This window comes from Propithecus coquereli, unplaced genomic scaffold, assembly GCF_000956105.1.
Source record: "Propithecus coquereli isolate 6110/MARCELLA unplaced genomic scaffold, Pcoq_1.0 Scaffold46, whole genome shotgun sequence".
Taxonomy (NCBI): Eukaryota; Metazoa; Chordata; class Mammalia; order Primates; family Indriidae; genus Propithecus; species Propithecus coquereli.
In genome coordinates, this window is record NW_012150396.1 from 2,327,620 (window position 1) to 2,337,715 (window position 10,096).

Genomic DNA, 10,096 nt, shown 5'->3' on the forward strand with positions numbered 1-10,096 from the left:
TTAATAACATAAATATGTGAAACTTTGTTTTATAGTCTATTTTTTAAATAATCAGAATCTATTTTATACTGTTTTCTTTAAAGGCTTCTCAGTCTAGGATTTGAAAAGTTTGTCAGAGTTGGGAGTATTAGGAAGATTGCCAAGCCAATTTTACCTTACAGGTAAGAATGCTTCATTCCAAAAGTCACAGAATGTTCAAAGAGAAGTACGGCAATTTTATATAACTCTTACCTTAAATCTGGTTTTTGAAGAAAAGCAGAGAAAGCCTTATCTTTTTGTTAGAAAATCTGTATTTTGATTTTTCGTGATGTTCTGAAAAATGGAATAAAGGGGTTTTTAAAATACAGTTCTTTCTTTAGCTTACACGCCGGCTCAGAGAATGAAAACGAACAACTAAAAGAACTGCATGCACTCATGAGAGAAGACCTGACTCCTGTGGAAAGAGTGTATGTGAGAAAAAGTATTGAGCAGCATAAACTGGGAACCAACAGAACGCTGCTCAAGCAGGTGAGAGGAAGCAGCTTCAGTTTGTCTCTTTATATACACTATTCAGATCCCCTAATTTCTGTCAGTAGAACAAGATTTCCTTTGCATAAAACAAACTGCTGTGATAGTTTAGATTCAACTAAGGTCTGTGCGTGTGGATCCCTTGGATGTAGTCTACCTGTGTACGTTTTATGCTTGCTTCAAAGCACTCTTCAAATCTGTGAACAGATCCAACTCACCAGGACTTAGTCGTCCCTTCTCCTCCCCATTTGCCTATCGTTTTGTAGGTTTGAAGAGGAAAGTATAGAGGTGGGAATAGATTCTTGGCAAGTTAAATGAAATTGATTATATTCTTAGAGAAACAGAGAAGAGAAGGTCTCACCTGGGCAAAATATCCAAGTGAAATTCGTCTTTAATTCTCTCCTGGAAAGCCAAGTCCTTCAGGGTCTGCCTAAATGCAAGAAACCAGGAGACACTAGCTTCCAGGTGTTGGGAGCCAAGGCTGGGCACACAGGGTCTCAGGCCATAACAAGCAGCATCATGCCCTTTGTCAAGTGTTTATCCAGGGCAGCCTGGGCATCAGCTGGTAGAGGAGAAAGAAATCAATCAGGAGCTTCCTCCTATGAAAGAAGTGCATGGGGAAAAGAACGGGGATAGAGGAAAAGAGTAGTTGACTTCTCGGTCCACTTGGACATTGGTCACTTTCTGCAAGAGATTTGGGAATATCCACCTGCTTGGGACTCTGTGTTGGTCAGCTATTGCTGAAATAATGCGGCTTAACAAACACAATCTCCATACTTTAAGGTAACAACCTAGGACTCTACAGGTCAACTAGCGTGGCTTGGCTTGAAATTATGGGTCAAGTCTCTCATTCTGAGAACAGTTGCTATGGCAGGATGATCTTCTCCTCACAGATGCCCGAAGTGCAAGAAGGCAGGCCAGATCACACAGATACATTCAGAGCTTCTGTCCGTATCATGTCTGCTAACATTCCATTTGCTGGAACGGGTCGCATGGCCAACCCTGACATCAGTGAGGCAGGGAAGAATACTCTACCTGCTTCTCTGGTGGGAAACACTACCAAGTAACATAGCAACGGGTATGGATGCATGATAATACTGTCCCAGGGAGGGAAGGAGAAATTGGAAATAATACCCAATCTACAACAAGTGTTGGTTCTAGAAGTTGTCAGAGGACCTCAGATCAACTTTCTATTATCTGAATTATAGAGTTAACTCTGTACTCTGTTCTTAACCAAATCCAGAAAGGCTTAGTTTGTGTTCAATTAATGCAAATTAGTCATTTATATAAACTTACCATTTTACTCACCCAGCATATTAATGATATATAAGAATTAACTGTTAATGATTTCTTTGATAATTTTCTTAAATAAAAGCCCAGTTACCAAAATCTGTTGCTCATTGGTATCACCTATTCACAAATGAAAACTATTTAACAGAATTATTTTTTTCAAAGTTTTCTCTAACATATTTCTAAGGTCCAGTCAGACATTCAGACCTGACACATTCCTAAAGTGACATGTCTTTACAATAAACTATTAATAATTTTTAAAAATTGCTTCATAGTAATTACTATTTCCTAGGTCAATAAAAAATCTTTTCTATTGTTAGAATTTCACCAATATGATAATAAATTAAAAGATAATGTAATTTTTTAAAGAGAAAACTTAGTACCTTGGGTTTCTATATTAGGTAATTCTTTAAATTAGAAAAATGCTTCCTGATTCGTAATGCCTTAAGATGATTTGTAATTGGAATTGCTTAGAAAGTACTCATCTTAAAGATAAGTAGAACCCTATAATTTAAGCGCCCCTTTATAAAAAGAATCTTTACTCTTATGTACTTTAGTAGAGCACTTAACATTATGTGACTTTAGGATTTTTGTTTTTAACAAAAAAAACCTGATATGGAACTATTGTGTATGATGAATATTATTTATTATTAAAGAAAAGAGTCTGCGGCCGCCCCGCCCTGACCGCGCCGGATCCCGTCTACCCTCGGAAGCTAAAGAAAATAAGGTGTTTTCTCTTTAAAAAATTCTTAACCTTCGAGCATACTGGGTTTTTTTAATTCATTTAAGAAGGTAAAGATGGCTAATGCTGAACAGTAAATTAAAGTGTACTTGTAGCCTATATCTGAATTTTACAGGTTAAATATTATGCCAGAATGCCAGGCTGGAGTGCAGTGGTCTGATCATAGCTCATTGCAGCCTCAAACTCCTGGGCTCAAGCGATCCTTCCACCTCAGCCTCCCAAGTAGCTGTGTATATGTGTACGTACACATATATACACATAAACACACGTATGTGTGTGCACGGGCATACGTGTATATATCTAGTGGGCTACTAGGCCAATGACCACATCCAGTTAGAAAATTCATAGGCTGGGCATGTTGGTACACACCTATAATCCCAGAGGCCAAGGCGTGAGGATTGCTTTGAGACTAGCCTGAGCAACATAGCAAGACCCCATCTCGACCAAAAAACAAAATAGAAGAATTAGCCAGGCATGTTGGCGCACACCTATAGTCCCAGCTACTCGGGAGGCTGAGGTGGAAGGACCGCTTGAACACTTTAATTTACTGTTCAGCATTAGCCATCTTTACCTTCTTAAATAAATAAAAAAACCAGTGTGCTCGAAGGTTAAGAAAGGATAGTTCATTAGCATATTCAATGTTCTTTGTGGAGAACTTTGGCCTGTGTTTATACAATGCATGTTATCTTTATTTAACCTCATTTAGAAGATAAAATATGAGTCTCATCCTTGTTTTTGAAAAATTCTTGATATTGCAGTACCTTCCTTCTGAATATCAAAGCGTGCCTCTTATTTATTCTTAATGGGCTTGTGGCTTAAGTAGCCTGTAATTTGGCGATTTCCATTTTGTATTATATGTAGGAATAATAAAAATGTGGAGATAAAGTAACCTATGATTTTCAATTGCTAGGAATTAAATTAGGACTAGCTTGCTTTCTGATTTTAGCCTACAAGTTCTTTGGTAAAAACATTCTCTTATTTTCTATTAATAGTTGTTAATTAATAACATTTTTGTTGTAATAAAGGTTCGAGTAGTTGGAGTTACCTGTGCAGCCTGCCCATTCCCATGCATGAATGATCTTAAATTTCCTGTAGTTGTGTTGGATGAGTGCAGTCAAATAACTGAACCAGCCTCTCTCCTTCCCATCGCAAGGTAATCTAAAACAATCTTTTCCCAAGGGCACTCAGATGTCACAGTTATTTCCTCTGTTCAGACCCTTTCCAAACATTTGTGAAAATTCTTAGTAATTCAAGTAGTAAACTTATTTTTAAAAAGTATACAAAGGGAAATTGGGGGGGGGTTAATGTATCAAAATTTTGTTAGGTCACAGTTTAGGCATCTGGATGACATAATCCTTAAAGCATTGATAGCTCTAGTGCTAGGATTCTACTAGAACCTTGCAAGTTTCTCAACTAGATGAAAGGTTGCTCTTTGGTTATAGTTTGAGAGCCTAACTCCCCTGAAGAATGTCCTTCAGTTTCCTTACCTTGATATAATTCATGTTTAGGTTTTGAAAACAATTTTTAGCTTATGAAAGGATGTAAAGTATATAAAGAAAAACAAGTTGAAAAAAACTTGTCTCCTAAAATTAGAAGACCATGAAATCTTATAAGCTGTCCCAGCCAACTGAAACATTGTGCTTTTAAAGCATCTCTTATTGGGGTGTCCTAAAGGTAGTGGAAAGAGTACCAGACTAGGACTCAATAGGCCTGAGTTCTAGTCCTTACTCTGTCCCCAGTTAATGAGGAAGCAGGACACCAACCGTCACGGTTTGCGTGGGACTTGGAAGGTTCCTGGATCATGGGGCTTTCAGTTTTTAGGATGAGTTCATCATCCTACTCAGGAGCCAGGGATGGAAGAGCAGCAGAAGGTAGAGGAGTAATACTACTTGAGCACCTACTGTATACTAAAAACATTACATATTTTCATTTAATTCTTACTACAGCTATGCAAGGTATTAATTACTTCCAGGTTACTAAGAATACTGAAACACGGAGAGACTAAATAACTTGCTGTGTCCATAAATTATAATAGAGTTGAAATTTAGATATAGGTTTGTCTACAAAATTTGGATTTAACCCGAGAGCCGAATTTACTTCACCTCTAAAACAAGGGTTTAAGCCAAATGACTTCTATGCAAGCCTGTAATTCCGAGAGTTTATGGATTCTAAAAATCAGTACGTCCCAGATATGTTCTGTGAAATATGAATTCCATGCAGAGGCAAGGGACACTTATTAGGCTTTCTGTGGAAAAAAATTAAATTATGTAAAAGAGTCTTTAGTGCATAACTTTTCAAAGCCTTAATATACTTACTGGCATTATTGAGCCTTGTTAGCACTCAGGATATTTCATGGGATTTGAATTTTTTAATATATTTTGGAAAACTGCAATAAATGATGTTAATGTACCCTTTTTTCATTGCTTAGATTAATTTTTCAAATTCTGTTTTTAGGTTTGAGTGTGAAAAGCTGATTCTTGTTGGGGACCCCAAACAGCTGCCTCCCACTATTCAGGGTTCTGATGCAGCTCATGAAAACGGGTTGGAACAAACTCTTTTTGACCGACTTTGCTTAATGGTACATCCTGCTGAATTATCGTTTATTTATGATATACTGTGTATGCAGGTTGGTAAGAGAATGAAAATATTAGAAGACCTAGTCCCTGCCTTAAGATGATTTGTAATTGGAATTGCTTAGAAAGTACTCATCTTAAAGATAAGTAGAACCCTATAATTTAAGCGCCCCTTTATAAAAAGAATCTTTACTCTTATGTACTTTAGTAGAGCACTTAACATTTAACGTTTTAAAAAAATTATTAATATATTTTTAATTTGAGGTGGAATTCACTGTCTTAGCCTGTTTTGTGTTGCTATAACCAAACACCAGAGACTAGGTAATCTATAAAGAATAGAGATTTATTTCTCACAGTTCTGGAGGCTGGGAAGCACAAGATCACAGGGCCCGCATCTGGCGAGGGCCTTGGTGCTCAGTCACCCCGCGCGGAAGGTGAAAGAGCAAGAGAATGTGAGAGAGAGTGTGCGGGGGGAGGTGAAGGGGCCCAAACCCACCCTTTTGTGAGAAGAGCATTAATCCACTCAGGAGGGCAGAATCCTCAAGGCCTGATCACTTCTTAAAGGTCCCGCCTCTCAACACTGTTGCCCTGAGGATTAAGTTTCCAACACGTGAGCTTTGGGGGACACATTCACACCACAGCATTCCCCTAACATAAAACCACCCATTTTAAAGTGAAGAGTTCAGTGACATTTAGTACATTTCCAGTGCTTTGCAACCACTATCTCTATCTGGTTCCAAAACATTTTCATCCCCCTAGTAAAACCCCACACGCATTTAGCAATTACTGCCTATTACCTCTTCCCTCCAGCTTCTGGCAACCACCAGTCTGCTTCCTGTCTGTCTCGATTTATTTATTGTGGATACTTCATATAAATGGAGTCATACAATACGTGAGCCTTTGTGTCTGGCTTTTTTCACTTAGCATGACATTTTTGAGGTTCATCCACATTGTAGCATGTACTATCTTATCAAGTACATTCATAATGTTATACAACCATCACTTATCCATTTCCAGAATTTTTCATCACCTCAAATAGAAACTTTATACACAGTAAACAATAACTTCCTATTTCTCCTTCTCTCAGCTCCTGATAAATTCTATTCTACTTTCTGTCTCTAAGAATTTGCCTATTTTAGGCACCTCATATGAGTGGAATCATACGGTATTTGTCATTGTATGTGTATCTTATTTACGTGGCATAATGGCTTCAAAGTTCAGCCATGTTGTAGCATATATCAGAATTTTGTTCCTTTTTAAGGATGAGTAATGTTTCACTGCATGTGTATAATACATTTTGTTGACAGATATTTGTGTTGTTTCCACCTTTTGGCCGTTGTGAATAATCTGCTATGAACATTGATGTACAAATATTTACTCGAATCTATTTATTGTTTGCATAGTTCCTGTACTTGTTTTATTTTCTGATGTTCTCGCTTGGGCAGCTCTCTCAGATTTGTATTCTGTGTTCTATTTTCTCAGTTCCCTGAAAATATGGTGGTTGCAGGAGTAGAGGGAGGAGATAGAAATGGGGTTGGTATAGACCTAGGTTAGGAACGTGTGCCATCCTTATTAGCTATTGCGGGCACTTTGTCTTCTAAGGTTTTGTTAAATACACTGTCCCAGGGTTCACTCCCCAGGGCTGGAGGTGTTGCCGCTTTCCCAGAGCAGGGATACTCTTGGGCCTCAGACGTCCCATCAGTTTGATGTACGGTTCATTTCCCCTGTTTCATTGCTCTTACCTGTAGTCCTGGCTACTTAGGAGGCTGAGGCGGGAGGATCACTTGAGCCCAGGAGTTCCGAGCCAGCCTGGGCAAGATAGTGAGACCTTGTCTCTAAAAAAAATAAAATAAAAAAGAAAGAAAGAAAAAAGATAAATATAAAACATTTATAATAACCTCACTGCCCTTAAGAGAAAACCCTTGAGAATATTTTAGTATTTTTTCCCACCTTTTATCCTAGGGCTTTATGCATATAACAAACATATGTATTTTTGCATAGTTGAAACCATAAAATAAATATAATTTCTATTCTGCCTGTCTTTTCTTAACTTTGCATAATAGTAAATCATCTCCCCTTATTATTTTTTGTTATCATGTTTTGTAATCATCACTATTGTCATAAATATGATTAATCACTAAATATAATATTGTGTGGATATACCATAGCCTAGTCATTTCTCTAACATTAAATATTTAGTTGTTTCCACTTATAAATAATGATCCTTTGAGCATTTTTTTCTTTCAGCATTTTTATACTTGACACATTTTGTCAGAGGTTTCACAGAAGCCAACTGACTTAGACTTATATAAAAACTTAGACAAATTTATGCCCCAAAGAGTGCTCAGATTGACTATTTTTCATACATTTTTTTTTCTCATAGAAGATTCTTTGTCCATGTGGTCTTTAGTCTTGCATTTAATTTCAGATGTATTATTATGGGAGTACCTTGTAGCTATTCAAAGTGTCCTAACAATACCACAGAACTTTCGAGAAAGAACGTGCTCCAGAAGAGCAGTAAAGGAGATGGGACTTGGATTTTGTATGTTAACCAAATCTGAAACTTCTTTGAAGATTCAGAATGAAAAATAACTTTTACTCAGGAGGAAAGTTAATACATGAATTATCAACAACACTTTCTAATTTTTAAAAATATTTCTTTTTAATTTAGTGCTAGGCCAACTCCAGATAGATTATGAAAGCTTATAGTCTATTCTGTCGTGGTTGTAATTCATCTCCTAAGCCCACAATATAGAAATATTTTACTTTTAAAAATATCATTTTTCTTTCCTTAGAGAAAAAAAAGTTAGGTTTTGATTTCTTACTTTTTTGCATTTAAATTTCTCAGGGTCACAAGCCAATTCTCCTGAGAACTCAATACCGTTGTCACCCTGCAATCAGTGCTATCGCTAATAATTTGTTTTATGACGGAAGCCTCCTGAATGGCGTTTCAGAAACAGAGAGGAGCCCTTTATTGGAATGGCTACCAACGCTGTGTTTTTACAATGTTAAAGGACTAGAGCAGGTAAATGACATTAACGTTGATGGGAGTCAACATGGTTTAGTTTCCTGTTTAATTTTACTGTTGTTTGTATGATTTTACTTGGGCTTTCCATAGCCTTTCTGGGAAATGTAATTTAGGATCTGTTTCCTACTCCAGATTGAAAGAGATAACAGCTTTCATAATATGGCAGAAGCTGCTTTTACACTCAAGCTGATTCAATCACTGATTGCAAGTGGAATAGCAGGCTCTATGATTGGGGTGATCACGTTATACAAATCCCAGATGTATAAGGTTTGTATTACATATTACAATATTTGTCACATATTAAGTATTGCAATTATATATTACAACATTTGATATTACATTTGGAGCAGTTTGGTTTGGTGCTTGAAAAACTTTTGGTACTGTAATTAATGTATTAAAAAAGAAACATTCTGATGTGTTTCTGGTCTGGCTTTTTTTCTGTATAATTAAATGTAAACCTAACAAGGTTTAATTAAATTTAGTTTACAGCTGTTGGAACAAAAATGCAAATAAACAAATTAGAGGGAAGAAAATATGGTGTATGCTTTGTGTTTTGGGACAGATGGGATTGAATCTCTGTTTTCCAAAATGTTCTTTCATTATTATTACAGTTTTTCAGGAAATCAAGGATAGATAACCAGATATTAATGTACACTGAGCCAATTACTTCTAGCTAGATTTCTCTTTTTTCTTTTACAGTTTTTTCATCTGTTTCATCATTAGTTTTATTTATCACCTTCAAATTAGCATTTCCAAATAAATTCCCAGCAACAGATAAACCATCATTTTTTTTTTGCAAATAATATTTTTTAAATTTCAAAATATTAAGGTGGTACAAATGTTTTTGTTACATGGATACCTTTTATAACGCTTAAGTCGGGGCTTTTAGTGTATCATCTGAATTGTGTTCATAGTACTTGGTAAGGTAAGTTTTTACCCTTCCCTGCTTCTTGATTTCCACGACCTTTACATCTCTTCATGCCCTTGTGTGCCGATCAATTAGCTCCCAATTATTAGAGAGTGATTGACACATCACTTTTGCTTCATAACTCATATTGTCTTCTAGTCACTTATCTATCATTTTAGAAACTAGCTGAATCTATGTGAGTTATAGAGGAGAATGAAAATTATCCAGTATTAGTTAAATTAAAATGGTTGTGGTGAGCAAGTTCAGAGGCTTAAGTTCTTCCTGGCCCGTGCACTGCACGACCCCCGTCTTCTCCCTCCGCAGCTTTGCCATCTACTCAGTGCCGTGGACTTGGACCATCCCAACATGAAAACTGTGCAGGTGTCCACAGTAGATGCTTTTCAGGGAGCTGAAAAGGAGATCATCATTCTGTCCTGCGTAAGGACAAGACAAGTAGGATTCATTGATTCAGAAAAAAGAATGAACGTGGCATTGACCAGAGGAAAGAGGCATTTGTTGATTGTGGGGAATTTAGCCTGTTTGAGGAGAAATCGACTATGGGGGCGTGTGATCCAACACTGTGAAGGTAAAGTAAAAACATGTTTAATTCAAGCGTTTCGAATTAACACTGACTTTTATGACTTAATATTGGGGTGGTTCCTGCAGGACCAGCTCTGAATTTGCCACTGTGGGAGGTGACTGACAATAGTATGGGGACCACTATAAAATAAAGCATAGTTGTCTCGTGTTTTATATCTTTTTAAGGAAGGGAAGATGGATTGCAACATGCAAGCCAGTGTGAACCACAGCTGAACCATCTCCTTAAAGATTATTTTGAAAAACAAGCAGAAGAAAAACAGAAGAAAAAGAATGAAAAAGAGAAAATCTAAAGATAAGTCTCATTCACAAAAAGACATGGTATAGATATTTTGTATTTAAGTAAATTCAGATTCATTTTACACTACATATTAATTTTTTAAACATTTTTATTACTCTAAAACCCTTTTTGTAAAAATACTTTATTTCTGTGATATTTAAATAATATACTA

At 36.6% G+C, this 10,096-nt stretch overlaps 1 protein-coding gene across 1 annotated transcript in view; it reads left to right on the forward strand.

The window, feature by feature from the left end:
• ZGRF1 (zinc finger, GRF-type containing 1) overlaps positions 1–9,937 on the forward strand; it is an 87,385-nt gene extending 77,448 nt beyond the window's left edge. The window contains exons 17-24 of the mRNA XM_012655075.1: positions 84–161; positions 360–507; positions 3,565–3,692; positions 4,994–5,117; positions 7,961–8,137; positions 8,273–8,407; positions 9,372–9,633; positions 9,813–9,937. Coding sequence (XP_012510529.1) covers positions 84–161; positions 360–507; positions 3,565–3,692; positions 4,994–5,117; positions 7,961–8,137; positions 8,273–8,407; positions 9,372–9,633; positions 9,813–9,937 — 1,177 coding nt within the window. The remainder of the gene's footprint in view (positions 1–83; positions 162–359; positions 508–3,564; positions 3,693–4,993; positions 5,118–7,960; positions 8,138–8,272; positions 8,408–9,371; positions 9,634–9,812) is intronic.
• The last annotated feature ends 159 nt before the right edge of the window (positions 9,938–10,096 follow it).